At 36.0% G+C, this 24,360-nt stretch overlaps 2 protein-coding genes across 2 annotated transcripts; both read left to right on the forward strand.

The window, feature by feature from the left end:
• Positions 1-1,318: 1,318 nt before the first annotated feature.
• LOC126666823 (uncharacterized) lies at positions 1,319-17,520 on the forward strand. The gene is made up of 6 exons (XM_056104855.1): positions 1,319-1,398; positions 15,750-15,987; positions 16,065-16,197; positions 16,278-16,577; positions 16,666-16,773; positions 17,060-17,520. Exons 2-6 carry the CDS (start codon positions 15,752-15,754, stop codon positions 17,495-17,497), a joined length of 1,215 nt encoding a protein of 404 aa, XP_055960830.1. The 5' UTR covers positions 1,319-1,398; positions 15,750-15,751; the 3' UTR covers positions 17,498-17,520.
• Positions 11,693-14,783, forward strand: LOC130014586 (uncharacterized). Its single transcript, XM_050359697.2, has 2 exons — positions 11,693-14,238; positions 14,332-14,783. Exons 1-2 carry the CDS (start codon positions 11,954-11,956, stop codon positions 14,651-14,653), a joined length of 2,607 nt encoding a protein of 868 aa, XP_050215654.1. The 5' UTR covers positions 11,693-11,953; the 3' UTR covers positions 14,654-14,783.
• Positions 17,521-24,360: the final 6,840 nt, after the last annotated feature.

Raw genomic sequence — 24,360 nt, forward strand, 5'->3', positions numbered from 1 at the left:
ATGATACGCAGCGTTTTTGGTAACTTAATTAGCGACGGAAACTTAATTTCCGTCGCGAAATTAGTAACCAAAACGCTGCGTATCATTTATCTCGCAATTAGCGACGGAATTTCCCGTCCGTCGCTAATTGCCAGATAAATAAAACACAGCGCCTCTCCTCTTCCTCATCAGTTACCTTATTTCCTAAACCAAAAAACGCAGCCGTCCGACGCCGCCTCTCCTCTTCCTCTTCCCCTGCCGTCTGACGCCGCCCTCTTTCCCTGCCCTCTTCCCCTGCCGTCCGACGCCGCCCTCTTTCCCTGCCCTCTTCCCCTGCTTCTTCCTTTCTCTCCGGCCGGTGGTGCCGCTGCTCTCTAGATCGCCGCCTCTCCTCTCCGGTTTGTCGCCGCTCCTCTCTCCCATCATTTGGTTATTTTTCTAATTATTAGGTTTAGTTTACCATTTATTTTAATTTTTTTGAAAAAAATTACAGTGGCTTTCGTGGTTCCTCCGCCGCTGCCGCCTTGGTGCTTTTGTTGCCGCTGCCGTTCGTCGCCGGCCTCCTTCACCTCTGATTCCAGTTTCCAGTTAAAGGTTAGTACTGTTTTTCATTTTATTTTTAATTAATTGTTAATTTATATTAATAATTAGGTTAATATGTATAAGTTAGGTTAGTTGATTAATTAGGTTAATTGTTAAGTTAGGTTAGTTGATTAATTAGGTTAATTGTTAAGTTAGGTTAGTTGATTAATTAGGTTAATTGTTAAGTTAATTTATTAAATTAGGATTATATTATTATTTGGGTTAATTAATTAATTAGTTGTTTAATTAAATTATTAGATTAATAATTAGGTTAACTATTAGTTTATTAACTAATTAGATTAATTTTTTATTTAATTAGGTTAAATTGTTAAGTTGGTTAATTGTTTAATTCATTAAATGATTTAATTGCATAATTAGTTGATTAAAGTACATAATTGGTTAATTAGTTAAATTTATTGAATGTTTAAACGTGTAGTTAATTGAGTTAATTGTTTAATTGATTAATTAGTTGATTAAATTATAAGTTCATTTAGGTTAATTTAGTAGGTTTTTTAATTTATTTAAGATAAAATTGGTTAATTAATGTAATTTAGGTTAATTAACGTTATAAATGTAATTTTTGATGTAATTGGATTGTATTGTTGGATTGTGCTATGTAATTTGCTTGCAGGATTTCCCTGAAAAATGGGTGATGCTCATTTTTAAGGTAAGTTCTGCCAAATTTTTAGTAGAAATTTTTTTATTAATACGTGTTTTTATTTAATATGATAGGTTTGCATTCTCTGACAGTCGCTGATAGCCCTTGATAGCCCGCGCACCGTGGTACCGATTGATCCGGACGTTTCACCTTCTCTTTGCGGTTCTGCCCTTCAACAAGTAGGTTTTATCGCTCAATTAATTTGATTTATTTTAGTTGGAATAGATTTTATTTACGATAATCAACCTAAATAAACCTCGATTTTATTCCCACCGAATAAAATCGTAAACCTAGCCGTAGAGTTCCCGTCCCGTGTGTTCAAGAGATTGAACGACACGGGATTGTACAGTTTGTACAGTTCGCAAAACTTGTGCTTCCGTAACTCGATCACGAAAAACCATATATGTCTAGTAGCGGTAGAAAAATATTCGGTTGTTTTCCAGCGTTTGTGTAATACCCCGTAGAATTTTTAGCTTTTATTTTCGTGTGTGTCCGATTTTAATTAATTAGGACCTCGAAAATAGTGAATAAATTCACGTGATGAATTTATAAGGGTGAAAATGTGATTTGCTATGTGTTTGCCTTAAATGTGATTTTTGGCAATTTTACGTGTTAAAAGTGAATTTTGCGATTTTTCACTAAAAACCGTAAAAATAATTATTTTAAATATTTTTAAAGGCCCAAAAATATTTTAACTCAGCCCATATGATATGATTTAATGTTTTTGAATATTTGGTAAAGTTGAAATTATTTTGCCCCTAGAGTTCGAATTATTTACAAGAATGCCATAATGGCAAACTTGTAAATAATTGAAACATGATTTAATATCTAGATATTTTCTCTACTTAAACTTGGTGCCCAAGTTAATCCATCATCTTCTTCATTTTGTGGGTGCCGAATACTCCATAGCTCCCAACACAAAACCTTATACTTTTATTTTCTCTCAAAACTTTCTTCACGAAAATTGTCGGGAATATTGCGTAGATCGTGTATGTGTGTTTGCATGTTCGTTTGAGGTATAATTTCAAGCTCAAAACCTTACTTTTAGTTGCTGATGTTGGTTAAGTGTTAGAAACATGCATAGGATGGTTTATATGTGATGTTTGATGGTTGATTAACTAGTTTTAGTAATTGTTTATATGGGTTTCGGTTTTTAAATAATTTTTCCGTGAAAATTAAATTATTTATTTAAATTTCTGGGCTGATCTATATGTTGAGATTTATATATGCTTTAAAGTGTAATTTTTGTGGATTAAAAATGTTAATTAATTCGGGTGTTAATTTAAAGGTTTGAAATTCGATTTTTAATTGTTTTAAAGCTTAAAAATAGCTTAAAAATGGTAAATAAAGGGATTTTTAATTTCTGGAAATAATTTTATTTATGGATGAGTTATATTTGTGGTTGATGTTAATTAAATGGTTGATGGTGAATTTTTAGCGGTTTAATAATCGGGTTTAATTTTTAATAACTCTATTCGGCTAAAATTTGTGGAAAAAGGGTAAAACTGTCATTTTAAATTCTGGGCAGAAACTATTTATGAAAAAAATTTATGAAATATGTTTGATAATTATTTGTGGAGTTTAAATGATTTTTGTGTAGTGTTTTGGTGGTTTAATAATCGGTTTTGATTATTAATTGTTTAATCGGTTTTAAATTATTAAAACCATGAAAAAAATAATTTATTGTGATTTAGGGGCTGCTGTTTTTAAAATATTAAATTAAAATATGTATTGGTTGATTTTTGGGTGATTAAAATTGTGTAAAAATAATTTTTGAACGTTTTAACGGTTTTTAAAGCTCATCGGAGTTTGACCGGAATCCGGTGACCGGAATTTGGTGACCGGAGTGATCAAATCATAGTTGGGATTCTGAGTTTGAGATTCGATGATTTATTAAATTTGGTTGGATTTGGACTTGATTGTCAAAATTTAAAGTTTAGGGGTTAAAATGTAATTTTTGTAAAAATAAAGGACCAACCTGTAATTTAACCATATTTCCAGATTATTGATGTATATAATCTGATGTGAAATGATTTTGAGAATTGTAAAGAATTTTGATGATTTTTGAAAGAATTGGATATGTTTGCCGAAAACTAGAGTTTTTGGGTTAAATTGTACTTTTTCCAAAATTAAGGGGTTACACGGTATGATAGCCAAAGATTCCAGATTTTGTAAGTTAATAATCTGAGATAAAATGATTTTGTTGATTTTGAAATTTATCGATTTACGAAAGGACCTAAATGGTCAATTTTGAAAAGTTTGAATGAATAAAAATATGGACTTATTAAATAAGAAATAATTTGAAGACTAGAATTAATTAATTAAATTTAATTAAGATGGTATAGAGTTAATTCTAGAGTTAGGATTTTATTAATTAAGAGAATTAATATTTTGATCCTAACTAGATTCGACAAGTTGTCGAGCTACCGAGTCGGAGGACCAAGGGAATTAACGGAGTTGTTTAAAGGAGCATTGACGGAGTAATACCGTAGTTAAACGGTTTCTGTGAGTACATGTTTTTACATTTCGGTATTCGTAAAGTCTCCTATTTTAATATACTGTGTGATATATGTGTTGCGGTGTTATATGTTTACATGCCTTGTATGAATGTATGTTTTATGCATATACTATATGTATATATTATTTTGATATACAAAGGTACACACATAGTTTTTAAAATTGTTATGCAATTGCTTATGCTTGAATGTGTGTTACATCGGTTGGCTGTGCTATCGATGTCAGGATTGTGTGTGTGTGTGTTACATCGGTTGGCTTCGCTATCGATGTCAGGATTGTGTGTGTGTGTTACATCGGTTGGCTTCGCTATCGATGTCAGTTTATGTGTGTGTGTGTTACATCGGTTGGCTTCGCTATCGATGTCAGGTGAATATGGTTGATCGGTTGGCTGTGCTATCGGTCCCATAATATTTTGTGTGTGTGTGTTACATCGGTTGGCTTCGCTATCGATGTCAGGAATGTGTGTGTGTTACATCGGTTGGCTTCGCTATCGATGTCAGGAATGTGTGTGTGTGTTACATCGGTTGGCTTCGCTATCGATGTCAGTTTATGTGTGTGTGTTACATCGGTTGGCTTCGCTATCGATGTCAGTTTATGTGTGTGTGTTACATCGGTTGGCTTCGCTATCGATGTCAGGAATGTGTGTGTGTGTTACATCGGTTGGCTTCGCTATCGATGTCAGGTGAATATGGTTGATCGGTTGGCTGTGCTATCGGTCCCATAATATTTTGTGTGTGTGTGTTACATCGGTTGGCTTCGCTATCGATGTCAGGAATGTGTGTGTGTTACATCGGTTGGCTTCGCTATTGATGTCAGGAATGTGTGTGTGTGTTACATCGGTTGGCTTCGCTATCGATGTCAGTTTATGTGTGTGTGTTACATCGGTTGGCTTCGCTATCGATGTCAGTTTATGTGTGTGTGTTACATCGGTTGGCTTCGCTATCGATGTCAGGAATGTGTGTGTGTGTTACATCGGTTGGCTTCGCTATCGATGTCAGGTGAATAAGGTTGATCGGTTGGCTGTGCTATCGGTCCCTTAAGATTTATGTATGTTGTGGATATGGTTGATCGGTTGGCTGTGCTATCGGTCCCATAAGATTATGCATGTATGATGTGTTGATAAGTTTCGCCATCAATGTAGATGGACGAATTTAAGAAATGTGGTTTAATTTAAAGGTCAACGTATATGGTTGACATTCTTTGATATTGAAGTCTTGATTGAAATATGTTATGTGTGAGCTCAGGCTTCAATTGTTTTAAAGATGTTTTCAAAGGATTTCGAAAATACATAAAGTTATTTTAAATATAAAACGGTTTTTAACTTTATGAAATATTTATTTGTAACGGCATGAACTCACCAGTATATCTGACCCACGTTGTGGAATTATTTTTCAGGAAAGCTGGTCCGATTTTGATGAAGGCTTCCGAACGTTTATTTCTCGGAAGTCTACTTTGATAAAAGACTGTAAAGAAGGTTTTAAGTTCTAGTTGTCCGCAGTAGATTAGTATAGTCTTATTGTAATCAAATGTTTTAAAGCACATTTAAAACTCTGATGTTTTATCTCATCAGTTATTTAATAAATGTGTCATACGTCTCTTTTAAAGGCGAAAAATTTATAGTGTTTTTCAGGCTTGCTACGGGTTTCGGAGCAACCACTCCCATTCCCTAGCGCCGGTCTCGACTCGAGATTTCGGGTCGTGACAAGGTGGTATCAGAGCAGTTGGTCCAGTTACCTCTGCTAATATGGGAATTGAGTGCAGTTGGTCAGAGATACCACTGCTAGTCTGTGTAGATGTTGTGTTACCTAGGAGCAATATACAATGTCACTAGGCTAAGTTAGGAATTACTGCGGATTATAGGATTTCCAGTCATGTCTTTTAAACGTTTTCATCGGTTTTTCAAATGTTTTTCAAAACGTCTTGTCCTATGTGTGGTGTCAGGATATGTGTTAGATATGTGTGTTAGCACAATATATGTTTGTGGTTACTCGAGTAAGCATTACGCTTTCGAGTATATAGTCTGCGAGGAGTTGTATACTCTCGAGACTCATATTATCTATGAAATGTGTGTTTATTATGAGTATGATTGATTGATTGATGTGGTATGTTTATAGCGTAATCACTGAAAGGAGTGATATGCTTTCGAATGTGATAAAGTCTGCGTAGAGAGATATACTCACGAGACTTGCGTTATGTGCTTTAGCCGAGAATTCCTAAATGAGTTGATTATCATTAGGATATGGCTTATATGTATGATATATGATGACATGTGAATTGTGAATTGTTTACTTGAGTAATTATATGTTTTGAGTGTTGCTTAGTCTATGTAGAGTAGTACACTCTCGAGGCTTATGGTATGTGTTATGATGGAGTAGATCATAAACGAATTGGGTTTTCTTTGAACCTATTTTTTTATGTATAGGTGATGGCTATGATTTGATTATGTGCATGTTATGTGATTGATTGTTATGTGCATGCAATGGAATAGTGTGTACGAAACGTATAGAACACGTGAATTATAGCCATATATGACATAGACGAATGAAATTTTTATTAGAGCTTAATTCGTAAAGTAAGAACGAGACGCGACTACGTATGCGATAAAGACTTTGCGAACATGATACGTATATCATGATATTAAGAACACGTTTAGATTTCTTTGTGTTTTAGAATGGCCGAGCAAAGAAATACGCGAGCGCGTGCAGGCGCACGGTGACTAAACGAGACTTTAGGAAAAGCCTTAGATAATAAACGTGAACTAGTTCAACCGGCGAATAGAGCCGTGGAGAAGGTAGAGGTCGAGAAGGACCTGGAGTATATGAAGTTGGGAATGCGCAGGCACCGGGAATGCCGCAACAACAAAATTTTGATATAAATCATTTGGTAACAAAAGTTACTGATTTTTGGAGTTGTGTGTTAATAATGGGGCAGTGGATGCAACACCAGCATCAACGAGAAGAGATAAATGTTGATAGAGATATGGTGTTAGCATACGTAAAACTGAGCCCAAAATATTTTGATGGATCAAGTGATGCGTTAGACTTTTTGGAAGAAGTCGAGCAAGCTGCTCGTAGACTTCAAGCTAACGAAAGACAGACAATGTTGTTAATAGAGATGTCGATGAAAGGTCCAACTAAGGATTAGTTTCGACAAGTAATTGGACCAATAATGGGTCATATAACATGGGCAGAGTTTGTGACCCGATATAAGGATTTCTTCTTACAGTTTGCGGTAATGGAAGGTAATCGAGACAAATTGTTATCGTTAACTCGAGATAACAGATCTGTACAAGAATATGTTACCGAGTTTAATCGATTGAGCAGATTTGCTCCAGACTTGATAACAGATCGAGTCGGAGTAAACCCCATGTTTGTGAAGGGATTATGACCTCAGTTTATAGGACTGTTGAGTCAGAGAGACAGGAATTTTGTGCAAGTTGTCGACGGTGTAAGACAACTGGAAAGCACATTAATCCAATTTGGTAAAATTCCTGACCCCTCACAATTGAACAAAGTTAGAGATGAATGTTTTGGTTATGGAAACCAAACTTCAAGGCAAATAAGAGAAGTGACGATAAAAATCTTTTGGAATAAATGATTTCGCAGAGTCCTATGTCTATAGAAACTTACGATGGCGCCATTTTTATAAAAACGAATGTGTTTAATGAAAAAGAAATGTTTTATGAATACATGATTGTGCCCGGAGACGATTTATGCCGGCATTGCATTGGCACGAATAGAATTGCATCACTACATTCATATTATGTTCACTATTAGGACATGCATCATGTACATTATGTATGTTGAAAAAAAAAAGAGTAATGTCATTGCAACTCTTGGTGATGAGAGAAGTCATCACACCGGTGCACAATTATGGTATGATTTTATCAGTGGAAAAACAAAGTGATTTTTAAACAGATAAGTTTCTAACGTAAGTACGCTGAGACATTGGCTCTGCAATGTAAAGAAAGGAATAGGACAAGGAAAATATACCTTGTAAGGCCTAAATAAGGAGATATGTTTATAGAGTAATGAACAACATGGTATGAAACATTCTGAGACTTAAATGGAAAAGTCTTCAAAGAAGTATTGATGATGTGGAAAAGAAAATGTTGGAGTATAAGTGATATTATAATTCGAGGACGAATTATTTTAAGGAGGGATGAATGTAATACCCCGTAGAATTTTTAGCTTTTATTTTCGTGTGTGTCCGATTTTAATTAATTAGGACCTCGAAAATAGTGAATAAATTCACGTGATGAATTTATAAGGGTGAAAATGTGATTTGCTATGTGTTTGCCTTAAATGTGATTTTTGGCAATTTTACGTGTTAAAAGTGAATTTTGCGATTTTTCACTAAAAACCGTAAAAATAATTATTTTAAATATTTTTAAAGGCCCAAAAATATTTTAACTCAGCCCATATGATATGATTTAATGTTTTTGAATATTTGGTAAAGTTGAAATTATTTTGCCCCTAGAGTTCGAATTATTTACAAGAATGCCATAATGGCAAACTTGTAAATAATTGAAACATGATTTAATATCTAGATATTTTCTCTACTTAAACTTGGTGCCCAAGTTAATCCATCATCTTCTTCATTTTGTGGGTGCCGAATACTCCATAGCTCCCAACACAAAACCTTATACTTTTATTTTCTCTCAAAACTTTCTTCACGAAAATTGTCGGGAATATTGCGTAGATCGTGTATGTGTGTTTGCATGTTCGTTTGAGGTATAATTTCAAGCTCAAAACCTTACTTTTAGTTGCTGATGTTGGTTAAGTGTTAGAAACATGCATAGGATGGTTTATATGTGATGTTTGATGGTTGATTAACTAGTTTTAGTAATTGTTTATATGGGTTTCGGTTTTTAAATAATTTTTCCGTGAAAATTAAATTATTTATTTAAATTTCTGGGCTGATCTATATGTTGAGATTTATATATGCTTTAAAGTGTAATTTTTGTGGATTAAAAATGTTAATTAATTCGGGTGTTAATTTAAAGGTTTGAAATTCGATTTTTAATTGTTTTAAAGCTTAAAAATAGCTTAAAAATGGTAAATAAAGGGATTTTTAATTTCTGGAAATAATTTTATTTATGGATGAGTTATATTTGTGGTTGATGTTAATTAAATGGTTGATGGTGAATTTTTAGCGGTTTAATAATCGGGTTTAATTTTTAATAACTCTATTCGGCTAAAATTTGTGGAAAAAGGGTAAAACTGTCATTTTAAATTCTGGGCAGAAACTATTTATGAAAAAAATTTATGAAATATGTTTGATAATTATTTGTGGAGTTTAAATGATTTTTGTGTAGTGTTTTGGTGGTTTAATAATCGGTTTTGATTATTAATTGTTTAATCGGTTTTAAATTATTAAAACCATGAAAAAAATAATTTATTGTGATTTAGGGGCTGCTGTTTTTAAAATATTAAATTAAAATATGTATTGGTTGATTTTTGGGTGATTAAAATTGTGTAAAAATAATTTTTGAACGTTTTAACGGTTTTTAAAGCTCATCGGAGTTTGACCGGAATCCGGTGACCGGAATTTGGTGACCGGAGTGATCAAATCATAGTTGGGATTCTGAGTTTGAGATTCGATGATTTATTAAATTTGGTTGGATTTGGACTTGATTGTCAAAATTTAAAGTTTAGGGGTTAAAATGTAATTTTTGTAAAAATAAAGGACCAACCTGTAATTTAACCATATTTCCAGATTATTGATGTATATAATCTGATGTGAAATGATTTTGAGAATTGTAAAGAATTTTGATGATTTTTGAAAGAATTGGATATGTTTGCCGAAAACTAGAGTTTTTGGGTTAAATTGTACTTTTTCCAAAATTAAGGGGTTACACGGTATGATAGCCAAAGATTCCAGATTTTGTAAGTTAATAATCTGAGATAAAATGATTTTGTTGATTTTGAAATTTATCGATTTACGAAAGGACCTAAATGGTCAATTTTGAAAAGTTTGAATGAATAAAAATATGGACTTATTAAATAAGAAATAATTTGAAGACTAGAATTAATTAATTAAATTTAATTAAGATGGTATAGAGTTAATTCTAGAGTTAGGATTTTATTAATTAAGAGAATTAATATTTTGATCCTAACTAGATTCGACAAGTTGTCGAGCTACCGAGTCGGAGGACCAAGGGAATTAACGGAGTTGTTTAAAGGAGCATTGACGGAGTAATACCGTAGTTAAACGGTTTCTGTGAGTACATGTTTTTACATTTCGGTATTCGTAAAGTCTCCTATTTTAATATACTGTGTGATATATGTGTTGCGGTGTTATATGTTTACATGCCTTGTATGAATGTATGTTTTATGCATATACTATATGTATATATTATTTTGATATACAAAGGTACACACATAGTTTTTAAAATTGTTATGCAATTGCTTATGCTTGAATGTGTGTTACATCGGTTGGCTGTGCTATCGATGTCAGGATTGTGTGTGTGTGTGTTACATCGGTTGGCTTCGCTATCGATGTCAGGATTGTGTGTGTGTGTTACATCGGTTGGCTTCGCTATCGATGTCAGTTTATGTGTGTGTGTGTTACATCGGTTGGCTTCGCTATCGATGTCAGGTGAATATGGTTGATCGGTTGGCTGTGCTATCGGTCCCATAATATTTTGTGTGTGTGTGTTACATCGGTTGGCTTCGCTATCGATGTCAGGAATGTGTGTGTGTTACATCGGTTGGCTTCGCTATCGATGTCAGGAATGTGTGTGTGTGTTACATCGGTTGGCTTCGCTATCGATGTCAGTTTATGTGTGTGTGTTACATCGGTTGGCTTCGCTATCGATGTCAGTTTATGTGTGTGTGTTACATCGGTTGGCTTCGCTATCGATGTCAGGAATGTGTGTGTGTGTTACATCGGTTGGCTTCGCTATCGATGTCAGGTGAATATGGTTGATCGGTTGGCTGTGCTATCGGTCCCATAATATTTTGTGTGTGTGTGTTACATCGGTTGGCTTCGCTATCGATGTCAGGAATGTGTGTGTGTTACATCGGTTGGCTTCGCTATTGATGTCAGGAATGTGTGTGTGTGTTACATCGGTTGGCTTCGCTATCGATGTCAGTTTATGTGTGTGTGTTACATCGGTTGGCTTCGCTATCGATGTCAGTTTATGTGTGTGTGTTACATCGGTTGGCTTCGCTATCGATGTCAGGAATGTGTGTGTGTGTTACATCGGTTGGCTTCGCTATCGATGTCAGGTGAATAAGGTTGATCGGTTGGCTGTGCTATCGGTCCCTTAAGATTTATGTATGTTGTGGATATGGTTGATCGGTTGGCTGTGCTATCGGTCCCATAAGATTATGCATGTATGATGTGTTGATAAGTTTCGCCATCAATGTAGATGGACGAATTTAAGAAATGTGGTTTAATTTAAAGGTCAACGTATATGGTTGACATTCTTTGATATTGAAGTCTTGATTGAAATATGTTATGTGTGAGCTCAGGCTTCAATTGTTTTAAAGATGTTTTCAAAGGATTTCGAAAATACATAAAGTTATTTTAAATATAAAACGGTTTTTAACTTTATGAAATATTTATTTGTAACGGCATGAACTCACCAGTATATCTGACCCACGTTGTGGAATTATTTTTCAGGAAAGCTGGTCCGATTTTGATGAAGGCTTCCGAACGTTTATTTCTCGGAAGTCTACTTTGATAAAAGACTGTAAAGAAGGTTTTAAGTTCTAGTTGTCCGCAGTAGATTAGTATAGTCTTATTGTAATCAAATGTTTTAAAGCACATTTAAAACTCTGATGTTTTATCTCATCAGTTATTTAATAAATGTGTCATACGTCTCTTTTAAAGGCGAAAAATTTATAGTGTTTTTCAGGCTTGCTACGGGTTTCGGAGCAACCACTCCCATTCCCTAGCGCCGGTCTCGACTCGAGATTTCGGGTCGTGACAGTTTGTTCTCCGGGTGGATGTTTAGTATATGTTTTGTAACGCTTATTCCTCGAGGAATATATAATTAGCGTTACAACGCATATACTAAATATCGCACTAAAGGAGAACGACGCCGGAAGGCTGCCGAATATTTTTCTCCGTTGCTAGGCATATATCGTGGCCGAGTTACGGGGCGCCTGTTTTGCGAATGGGATAGGGCCCTACCTTTTCAGCAGTCAATTACATTGACTTTGCTTATCTCGAGTGAAAACCCCACCTCTAATTATCCGCGCTACAGAAATGGAGACAGACCGCAGTTGGATGTACAGGAGCCACACAAACGGGCTGCTAACCACAGGGTATAAGGAGCATGTGAAGGAGTTTGTCCGGTTTGCATTACGGCATCCGGCTTGTATGAGTGGGGTACAGATAAAATGCCCCTGCCCTAAGAGAGGTTGTCGAAATACAAGCTATCGGGATGTCGATGAGGTGGAATTCCATCTATTGAAGAATGGGTTCGTGAAAGGTTACCAAGTATGGGTTTTTCATGGCGAAGGGAGCGTTTTGAACCCCCCTCCCCTTTCACAGTTACCAGAGCAGGATGTTGAGTTCGACTATGAAGATGAGGGGCCAGGTGAGTTCAGTTCCGCTCAAAGAATGATTCTTGATGCGGCCGGTCCAGAAATAACGTTTCCTGAAGATGAGCTCCCGAATGCTGAAGCTCAAAAATTTTATGATATGATGCGTGCGGCTGAAGAAGACATATGGCCTGGGAATAGCAGACATTCTCCATTTTCTGCATCTGCTAAAGTGATGGAGATCAAGTGTCGACATAAGGGTTCGGTAGCTTTAGTTGACGACGTATGCGGATTGATACAGGAGCTGCTCCCGGAGGACAACAAGATGCCAACGAATTTTGCTAAGATTAAGAAGCTGGTCAAAGGTTTGGGGTTGCCGGTTGAGGTTATTGATTGTTGTTTCTATAACTGTATGATTTATTGGGGGGAGGACGCAGATCTAACGCACTGCAAAGTTTGTAATTATGCGCGGTGGAAACCTGTGACCCAAGGAAAATCCACAAAAAGAAAGGCTAACGTGCCATATAGTAAAATGTTCTATTTTCCAATAACTCCGAGGCTACAGAGGTTGTACGCTTCGAAAGCCACTGCTCGGCATATGACCTGGCACGCAGACCACGAGATGGAGGGTGATAAGATGTGCCACCCGTCCGACTCTCCGGCTTGGAAACGTTTTAGTGAACTGCATTCTGAGTTTGCCGATGAAGGGAGAAATATCAGATTAGGCTTATGCTCCGATGGGTTTCAGCCATTTACCAATTTTGGGCAGCAGTATTCCTCGTGGCCGGTCATTTTGACGCCGTACAATCTCCCCCCAGGCATGTGCATGAAGGATGAGTTTATGTTTTTAACGGTTTTGGTACCGGGGCCTAGAAACCCGAAACACCTAATGGATATCTTCCTACAGCCGCTGATTGCAGAGTTGAACCAACTGTGGGAATGTGGAGTCCAGACATATGACGTTCATAAGCGTCAGAATTTTCAACTAAAAGCGGCTCTTATGTGGACAATAAATGACTTTCCCGCTTATTCTATGTTGTCTGGTTGGAGCACTGCTGGTAGAAAAGCATGCCCGTACTGCATGGAAAACACTGATGCATTCACACTGGATAAAAGCGGTAAACAATCGTGGTTTGATTGCCATCGCAAGTTTTTGCCTCCGTATCACCAATTCCGTCGAAATGTTACTGATTTCCGTAAGGGGAAACGAGAGGTCGGCAAAAGGTTTGCAGGGGTGAGAACTGGAGATGAACTGTTAGCAGAGATTGATCGACTGGGGTTTAAGAAGGCATTTGAGCCTGGTGCAAAAGTTACTAATGCATTACTGTCAAAAGATCATGGGTGGAATAAAAAAAGTATCTTTTGGGATTTGCCTTATTGGAGAACGAATGTAATACGTCACAATCTCGATGTCATGCACATTGAGAAAAATGTCTTCGATAACATTTTTAATACCGTTCTCAATATCCCCGGGAAAACAAAAGACCATGCAAAATCTCGTGAAGAGTTGAACGACATCTGTGATCGGCCAGGGTTAGCTAAAGATCCGGCAACTGGGCGATTTCCAAAGGCAATGTATGCTTTGGATAGGGATTCAAAACGAGTTTTGCTTGAGTGGATTCAGAAAATAAAGTTTCCAGACGGGTACGCGTCAAACTTGTCTAGATGTGTTGATCTAAAGGGGTTGAAAATGCATGGAATGAAAAGTCATGACTGCCATGTTTTTATGCAACGACTTCTGCCAATCGCCCTTCGGGAGCTATTTCCGAAAAACGTGTGGGAGCCTCTAACAGAGTTAAGTATCTTCTTCAGGGAGTTAACTTCCACGTCACTGTCACAGGAAGATCTAAACCGTATGGAAACTGAGATCCCAAAAATCCTGTGTAAGTTGGAACGTATATTTCCACCCAGCTTTTTTGACTCTATGGAGCATCTCCCCGTGCATCTTCCGTATGAAGCTATGATGGCAGGACCGGTTCAGTATCGCTGGATGTATCCATTTGAAAGGTAATCAATTAGTCATGGTTTTTTCTCGAATCCATCTGTTCAATAAATATATGATTATAGAAAATGCTTACGAATATTAATATCCGGTTACAGATATTTGAGGAAATTGAAAAAAAAGGTCACTAATAAAGGCAGGGTGGAAGGGAGCATTAGTAGTGGATATCTGCAAGAAGAAATCGCTAAATTTGCATCCTATTATTTTGCCGAAGGTGATCCGATGTTACCCGTGCGTTTGGGAAGAAATGAAACTTGCGATATGGATATCGATGACGATGCCGACAGACTGGGAATTTTTAAACCTAAGGGAAAGCCGTTGCGTGGTAGCGGTAGGAGATATCTTGAAGACGATGAGATCATCGCTGCTCGGACCTATGTTCTTCTGAATTGTTCCGAAATCGAAGAGCATCGAAAGTAAGCATTTAAATATAGTGTAATATTTCACATATTTGCTAGAATTTGATGTAGTTTGGGCCTCTACCATTTAAAGGGTTTTTGTAGCCGGGTTGCGCGAAAGGAACAGTGGCATAAGTGAAACAGAAATTGAAAGAGTGCTAGAAAGTGATTTCGCCTCTTGGTTCGAACAATATGTACGTATCTTATAACAATGGACTTTCATTTTTATAATAAGGTTTATAAATTTTACAAATTTCTAACTCCCCACAGGTGAAAGATCCAACTGTCTGTACAAATCTGTTTATTCTGAGTCTCGCAAAGGGACCGTGTAGAAAGGTCACCACATATAAGGGATACTATGTAAACGGCTTCAAATTTCTTACTCAGGAATATGGGCAGGATCAACTTACAATGAATAGCGGTGTCTGCGTAAGGGGAACAGAATATGTTGAGGGTGAAAATGACTTTTATGGAGTGTTAACGGACATAATTGAGTTAGAGTATCCAGCTCTACCAATGAAGCAGACCGTCATTTTTAAATGCGAATGGTTCGACCCTACGGATACAGGCACAGACACTACCAATCGATACAACTTGGTAGATGTTAATCACAGACGCAGGTATAATAAATACGAGCCGTTCATCTTGGCAGAACAGGCTGACCAAGTTCATTACCTTCCATATCCAAGCAGAAGACGGGACAAAGTAAATTGGTGGGCAGTTTGCAAAATTAAGGCACGATCAGAACTTGACATGCCCGATGCGATTATCCCGGCCTTTCAAGACGACATTGAAGAAAATCCCCTTATAGTTGAAACGGACGACAATCCCACAAATTTAGTTGACCTGAATGACGTGGCAGACGAAGATGCGTTGCAAATCCCTCCTGTTGAAGATGAAGAAGAAGAATATCCGTCATCCTCACCAGACGAAGATGAAGAACAACTCGACTGACGTTTTGGATATTTTTTGCAGTTTTAGTTGTATTCATTTATTATTGTACTAATAACAATTTATTTTTTTATAATGTATTTTTCTATAATGTTTTGTTATAATGTATTTTTTAACAATGTATTAAATTGTTATATATGGAACGAAATGTATTTTAATGTCTGCAGGTATGAGAGGGCAGGGTGGTTCAGGTGATCCGACTAGAGGTCGGGGACGTCGGGGTAACCCAGCTAGAGGTCGTGGTCGGGGTAACCCGGCTGTGCGTGCCCCTATTGAGGACATCCCTGTTCAGGGTCAGCAGCAGGAGGTGGAGGCGGCACCCCCTGTTCAGGCCCGACAGCCAGGAGAGCCGCCTGCAGAGCTGGATGACCAGGGGAGGGCACTGTGTTTCCCAGACGCCAGCAGGTAAGAATGTAAATTTTTAGTTTAATTTTTTTTTATCGTTTTACTATAGAAAGTAAAAGTTTGCTGTAACCTCGCAGGGAGAGGCTGTTGCACTCTGGACCAATCTCCCGGTCTATGCGGGAGATCTTTAGAAAGTGCTGGTTCGAGAATGGGCGAGCCTGGAGGTTTCTGACTGCAGAGCAGACAGATTTCTATTGGGAGGAATTTAAGGTAATAAATTGTTAATTTTAAAGTTTGAATGTAGACTAACGCAAAATTACTAACTCAAACTTGGCGTTTATGTTTTGCAGAAGGAATACTGGTGGGATACGGCGGATTACAGCGACGACGTCATCAAAAGTGTATTCATGGCGCATGCTGCAAACCGATATAAGGACGTTATTCATAGGATGAGAGAGAAGGACGAAAAACATACCTCGATCAGCCAAGATATCTGGGATTCCTGGAAGGCCGCCTGGGCGTCAGAAGACGAGAAGAAGAAGTCCGATGTAGCTCGCGCTAATAGGATGAGCGAGCCTGCTGGAGCTGGTTCCGGACCAGTACGCCATACAGGGGGATCCCGTTCCGCCATCCGACATATGGATGTGTTGGTTTGTTTCTAGAATTCTTTTTTATTTACAACTATCTTTTATTTTCAGATTTTCTGATGAACTAACAAATTGTTTATTTTTCTTTTAGGCTGAAGAGCTCGGCCGCAAGCCTACCGCAACGGAGCTGTATACTCGGATGCACTCCACGAAAGCTGATAAGGGTGTCATGGTAGACAAGAGGGCCCAGAACATGAGTGTAAGTCATGAACCTATATAATTTTAGTAGTTGTTTTACTTTACTCGAGTGTTAGATTAAATTAGTGTGAAATGTGTTTTAATGTAAATTGTAAATACTAGATTAGGTGTGTTAACAGCCGGTGGGTTGTATATGAAATGTATATGTTTGCAGGATGTCCCTGAAAAATGGGTGTTAATCAAATTATAGAGGAAATGCTGCCGAATTTTCGTTAGAAATTATACTTACATTTCATATGTTATACGTTTTTAACCGTTATGTGATATGTTTTTCTATCTTTTTGTAGGATGCAATTGCTCAGAGACTTGCTGCTGCATCGCAGCCGCCGACCGATGGGGGTTCTTCTAGCACAGCGGAAGTCGACGAGACCCAGCTGTTTCTGGATATCGAGGGCGTTAACAAGAAGCGTCGTGTTTACGGGTTGGGTTCAGCGACTAGTGCGTACGTGGATACGACGACGTCTAGTAGGGCGAGGACCAGGTCCACACAGTCACAGCGAACTGAGGAGGAGATCGAGCGGCGTGTGCGGGCGGGGATCCAGGACGGACTGCGCCAGATTACCACTGAGGTGGAGGATCTCCGTGCGCAGCAGGCGAGAGCCAATGAGAGGATGGCCGAGATTATTCAGGCTGAGATGGCGAAGATGATGCAGACTCTTCCTCCGCAGTATCGCCCACCTCCACCCCCAGGTCCTTCAGACGATGACAACACTCCGACTTTATAGTGTCATGTTTGCGTTTCTGACATTTTGTATTTTGTCACTTTATACATTTTCTATTTTTTTGCTTTATACATTTTGTTGCGTTATGTAAAATATAATATGTTTTTATGTGAAAGCGTTCTTTTCCTGAAATTAAGTTTTATTAAGAATTGTAAATAGTAGATTTTACTGGTTATAATCGTCGTTAATAAAACAGGGAAACGGACGAGAAAACGGAAATTTTCCGTCGCAGAGTTTGTAATTTGCGACGGATCCAAGCCGTCGCAAATGAATGAGATTTGCGACGGAATTGCTCCGTCGCAGAGTTTATAATTTGCGACGGATCCAATCCGTCGCAAATGAATGTGATTTGCGACGGATTTGATCCGTCGCAAATGAATGTGATTTGCGACGGCTTGGATCCGTCGCAAACTTAATTATCCGTCGCCAAATTCGTCTCCCTTTTCATTTTTTGGGAGACGAAATTGGCGACGGTTTGTTGAATATGGCGACGGGTGTTCCGTCGCCATTTTTGCGACCCCTTGGTCGCTAAAAATTTAGCGACCAGACAATTTGCGACAGACAGATTCCGTCGCAAATCCGTCGCAAAGTGATATTTGCGACGGATTTTGCATAGTTTGCGACGGAATAGTCCGTCGCAAATTGCCTGCTGTACAGTAGTGTGCAATTAAGTTGATAAAATAACAGCTACATCTATCTAATACCATATCCTTTCAACTCTTCACTTTGCCAATTCCATATTATGTGTCATTTAAATTTCTTTCGAAAATATCCACAAAATTCTTCTTCCTCATTTCTCCGCAATGTTTTATGCTTGCAAATGAGGTCCTACACCTTGCCTCAAAACGGAACAAAAGCTTCTGATTTTGAAACTTAACTTTTATAAAGCCTTTGATTTCATTGATTGGAACTATCTTTTGTCAGTTATGGGTATGATGAAGTTTCATGCTTTCTGGATTGATAGGATATGTCAAAATGTCTTTCCATCGCTAGCACTTCTATTCTAGTTAATGGTAGTCCTACATATTATTTTCCTCTTTAGAGGGATGTGAGGCAAGGCGAACCAATATCCGCGTTCCTTTTTATGATAGCTATGGAAGGTCTTAATGTTATTATGCAGAAAGCTACTTCTTTGTCTTCGATTGATGGGTTTTCATATTTTTCTACACAATGATTTGGAGAAGTTGAAAAACTTAACCCGTATACTCTATTGTATTGAGCTTATATCAGGCTTATAAATAAACTTCCATAAAAGTTCTCTAATGAGTATCAATGTTAGGCAAGCAAACTTTTATTTAGCTTCTCAAATTGTTGGGTGCAAAACTGATTATCTACCGCAAAAATACCTTGGGCTACCTCTCATCATTCGAAAATCCGGGTTATGGATTCATGTAATTCAACAGTTCAAGTCTAAATTAGCTTTATGGAAAGGTACCCTCTTATCTTCTAAAGGTCGCTTAATTATTTTATAGTATGTTCTTCATGGTATCCCCATTTATTTCATGTCTATATTTAGCATGCCTTTGGGAGTTCAAAACACTCTCGAATCTTATATGAAATGCTTCCTTTGGTAAGGCGACATTTCAAATAGAGTACTTTGTAAAGTATCGTTAGATACCATTTTCCGTGACTACAGCCATGGTGGCTTAGATTTATTCAGTTTTCAAGTTCGGGACCAAAGTTTATTGTTCAAATGAATTTGAAAACTTCATTCGGACAACCATAATTCACTAAGGGTGAATGTTGTTTCTTCTTGTCCTAATATCTCTGATTGGAATACTTTGATTTCTAATGACACAAAAAGTTTATCAACTGTTTGAAAATGAATTCATAATCTTCGAATTTTGGATAAAACGGCTTGAACATTTTTGTGTATAACATTTCTTTTAACGTCAATAACAATGGGGCTGTTTTTGTTTTTGGCACGATAGATGGTTTAATGATTCAGTAATCTCGCCTGCATCCCCCCTTGATCTTTCTAATTAGAAATATGCTTTAGTTCAACAAGTTATTGCTGAAGGTTGGATTTGGCAACGCGGACTCTATATTTCAGAAGAAAAAAAAAGTCTGATTGCTTCAGGCTACCATTGAATAGACCAGGTTACCTTCAGCAGCTGATTGCATTTGCTGGTCTGGTAGCAGCAGCAGGCAATACACGACCAACTCCTTCTCGAAGTTACCTCGTCATCCTCGTGCAGCTAACAAGCCATTTGGTAGCATTTGGAAGTCTATGTCCTCTCCATGGATTTTATTCTTCATCTGAAGAACTCTTCATGGTCGTATAACTTCTCGTTCTTTCTTTGCAAATAGAAGGATCATTATTGCTACTTAAACAGGTTGTGATTTTTGTTCAGAATCTGGAAATTACGACCACATTTTATTACAATGTTCATTTGCGAGGTTTGTTTGGTGTTTGATTTTCTTAAAATTTGGTTTGATATGTTTGTTGCCTCATTATATTAAAGATTTCTTTTGCTAATGGAAAGCTCTCTTGCCCAAATGTTCTTATCATCGTCTTTGGTACTCCATTTGGAACTTAGTCGTGTTGAATTTATGGAAATGCAAAAACAAAAGGATTTTTCAATATAAGGGGACTACTCCGAAAGACATTGTATTCGAGTGTTTCGTGAAGGCGGATTTCTTTTATAAGTGTTATTTTCCTTCATTTCCTTACTCAAGTTTAGATTTTTACCGAAATCCGGATTCTTTTCTTATAGTGTGACATAAGTTCTGAGTTTGGTTTTTTGCCACTCCTTGTGGCTGTTTAATACAATCTTCTTTCATCAATTTTTTTTATTAATAAACAATATTAAGAAAATTATTTATATAAATTGAAAACTAATAAACTTATCTATTAATAAATTTTTTAGTTAAATAAATATTGTATTCAAATTAAAAATTTAATAAGAATTATTTGTTGATAATAAATTTTATAAATAAAATAAATATTTTATTAAATTTGAAATCCATAAAAATACTCATTTGATATATATTTTTATTCAAGTTAAAAAAAATAATTGCAATTATCTATTAATAATAATTTCTAAAAATTAATTACGTGTTTTATCTAAATTGAGAGTTCGTGAGAATATTTATTTGGTCCTATTTATTATATAAATATATAGACTATTATTTATTTTATTAAGATTTCAAAATACTGTTATACATAAAAATGTTCTTACATAATATTCATTTCTTCAATTAATTTATTTGGTGACTTTAATATGATTTTAATAGAATATTTATTCATGCACATGCATACAGCTTCAAATTGTATTCCACTAAAGCCTTTTATAATTACATTTTTGTCTATGGAATGTTTGGAGTGTTAAAATGTCACATCTAAAATTTCAAAGTAAAGTCAATGGCATGTTCTAATATAATTATGAAGTTGGCTCTTGTTAAATAAAAAGTTCAAATTTTACATTATGACTATGACCTTACAACAAAGTTTCTCTTCCAAAATCACTTTTTCTTTTTCTTTTATATAAATAGATTCCTAATAGTGGTCCTCTAATATAATTATTAAACACTAAAGTTAATTATTCATTTAATTGGTACAAATTAAAAAATGGGACCAAGTAATTTAAAGAAAATTGGACATACAAGCTTAAATGTTAAAGCAATTAAATTAAGAGAAATACAAATCAATTGGTTAACTTTCGATTCCAAAATATGATAATGAAAAACTTTCATACTCTAAATAGCAGGAAGCAATCATCTCTTTATCTACTTTTTGACAAACATGAACTGTTTTCTCAAAAAAAAAAAAAAAAGACAAACATGAACTGAGAGTTATCATCATTGTATCTTAGTAAATTTGGAAAATCCAAAAGGAATTCATTTTCAAAAATGTTGACCTCTATTTTGTTTAATTTAGATTACCAATACGATTTTTGAAGGAAAAATGTCTTAAAAAATGAAATATCTATTTTTACGATTATTTAAATTATATTTTTATTTTATAAATTAAAATAATTAATTTTGCCTAACTCTCCACCTTTCGCTTTTAATTATACTATAAAATATTAAATTAATTTCTTTTTCACTTGAAAAAAATTTAAATAAATCCCCCATGTTTAGCAAATACTATTTTAGTGTTATAAATGGCACTAAAAAAAATTTCCACATAATATAAAAAATTATAGTAAAAGTAATATCAATGATATTTTTATATAATATAAATGAATTACCAATAATATTGTTAACTTTAATAATTAAAAAAATTTCTAAAACACTATTTAATAATTTTCTAATCACCAAAGATTTTCTAATTAGACCCAATTAAAACTAATTAACACTAATTCAAAATTTTAATTAATTCAATTACACCTAATAAATTATTAGATATATAATTAATTTTAAATTTTATTAAAAAATTAAATAAATCATATTCATCCCAAAATTTTATATTCATTGCGACTTTTGAGTCGCCTTCTTCCTCCGGCCCTGCCACCGCCCTCCAAACAATTGTTTGTCTTCCTCAAGATGAACCCGATTTGGGTTCATCTTAAGGAGGACGAACCCAGTTTGTCCTCACAAACGGCTGGTCGGAGGACACCGACGGGGTACGATGAGGGCTTATTTAATACCATTTTATATATTAAGGGTTTATTTATATTTTAAGACAAATGTGAAGGACATTTTTTAAATTTTTTAAAGTGAAAAAGGTCAATTTCAAACATTGGATACAATTGAAAATGAAAGATGGAGATTTGGACAAAATTGGTGATTTTACAAGATAATGATATAATTGAAATAATCATAAAGGTTGGTGTTCTTTTTAAAATATTTTGCCATTTTAAAAATAATTTTATAATTTTTAACACACTCCACATACAAATGGTCATTTAACTGAATCGAACTCTAAACTATTGTGAATCAACAATAATGCATACATAAAAAAATATTATATTAACTATCAACATTTTTTTGGTGGGATTTTTTTTTTATAATCAAAATTATTCATTAAGAAATAATGGAAGCAGTTACAAATGTAAGATATTCGGAAAAGTACGAGAACTTATCCCGATAACCTGACGGGGAACCGATATTATGCGCTAATAAATGTGCAACCCGATACGCAGATCGCTTTACAAGAACAAAAGTTAAACTAGTAAACTACTTCGCCAACGTAATACAATCATCAACCAGAATATCATCCACTAATTGCTCGGGATTTCTAATATTTTGAATAACCTCCAAAGCATCTAATTCGATAATGAGAATTCTCCACCCCTTCAATCAATTGAGCACCTCTATGATCCCAATTAGATCGACAATCCTTGCATCAAATGCCCCCGGAAACACAAATCGCTTGCTTGTACAACAACCCCACTAGCGTTGCATACAAAACAACTAACAATGGCTCTCCCCTCTGACTTAAATATGGCAGCATCAATGTTCTCCTTGAAGAAACCGGTAGTTGGAGGTCTCCACACTGCCGCACTGTCATCTTCTCCAATCTTCTTGTGACCGATTGTCTTCGCCGGACTTCTTGCATTCTGCCAAATCAATAACTACTGGCTTGTTGCATTAACTAGGGACACAACACAACTCCTCTTATTTTCCCAAACCGGACTATTCCACATAAGATATAACCGCCAACAAATCATTGCAGCCATCTCACTCTCCTCCTTTTTCTAAATTTTCCAGCTATGCCCGACACCACCTAACCCCATCCAGCTCCTAACCAACGTAAAGCTTGGAGACAGACCAAAATGTCACGACCGAACTCCACCCTGATCCAAGTCATGACTAGCGCTAGAGAATGAGAGTGGTTGTTTCGAAACCCGTACCAAGTCTAAAACCTCTAGAAATTTTTTGCAAATATTATTGAAAGATTGCATCTCACGTACTGATCCGTTTTGAGAAAATATCGTTAAAACTTTTCTCTTTAACACAAACGCATTTCTGAAATATACATATAAGAGAAATCTGATTTTCAAAAGTACTGGTTGGATAACCGTGTTATCTCAACCCTCGCTTCCTTCTGAAAACCTGGCGTGGTGATCATTGGAAACCAGAGACTTAAGTCTCGCCTGCCTTAACGCATAAGCAGCCCCGTTTCAGACCACATGCCACTATTAATATATTTAATAAAATAATGCGGACACCTCTGCGTCTCGCAACTGTGGTATTAAACATATTAAAATACACAAGGAACCGGTTACACGTAGCCGGCGTATATAAAACATATTGTTTTTGACCCTCCTAAAAACACACGAGGCAGACTCAGTAACTATAGACAATATGCCACTACGCAGCCACCCAAAAGGTATACATATACGTGCACTAGGTCCTATCAATGTATATAGACAGATGACTAGAGGCTCGGCTGCTGGCATTTCAAACTTATACTATTGCAGCATACTAAGAGTACAAAACTAATGCATAATACCAAAAGAAGAGCTCCCTTGAAGTAGGAATGTGAAAGCTCGACCTCAAAACTCGTTGCCTGAAAATTGGAAAACAACAACGGGGTCAGAAATATAAATATTTTTGAGTGAGTAGACAGTTTACAGATAAATACCAAAATCGCATAATATATATAAAAAAGTTATATATATAAAATAGGCTTAAATGCACCAAAAATCACCAACTTTCGCGTGTTTTTAGTATTTAACATAATCTTTTTATTTTGGCAAAAAAAGTACATAAACTTTCAAAATTTTGCAATTGAAGACACATACACCATTTTGGATATAAATCGGTACCGTTTTACATTAAAACAAATTTGGATGTAAAATAACACTATTTTTCAAAGGAAAACTCGCATGGTCATAATTGCAAAAAATTGGAAAGTTCATGTTAAATATGCCAAAATTAAAAGATTATGTTAAATACCAAAAACAGGCGAAAGTTGG

This window comes from Mercurialis annua, linkage group LG2 (genome assembly GCF_937616625.2).
Source record: "Mercurialis annua linkage group LG2, ddMerAnnu1.2, whole genome shotgun sequence".
NCBI lineage: Eukaryota > Viridiplantae > Streptophyta > Magnoliopsida > Malpighiales > Euphorbiaceae > Mercurialis > Mercurialis annua.

Coding starts and splice junctions, on each gene's coding strand:
- LOC126666823 (XM_056104855.1), top strand. CDS start 15,752: ATGAGAGGGCAGGGTGGTTCAGGTGATCCGACTAGAGGTCGGGGACGT. Junction 16,578..16,665: donor TCCGACATATGGATGTGTTG/GTTTGTTTCTAG, acceptor TTTTTCTTTTAG/GCTGAAGAGCTCGGCCGCAA. Junction 16,774..17,059: donor AGAGGGCCCAGAACATGAGT/GTAAGTCATGAA, acceptor ATCTTTTTGTAG/GATGCAATTGCTCAGAGACT.
- LOC130014586 (XM_050359697.2), top strand. CDS start 11,954: ATGGAGACAGACCGCAGTTGGATGTACAGGAGCCACACAAACGGGCTG. Junction 14,239..14,331: donor TGGATGTATCCATTTGAAAG/GTAATCAATTAG, acceptor ATCCGGTTACAG/ATATTTGAGGAAATTGAAAA.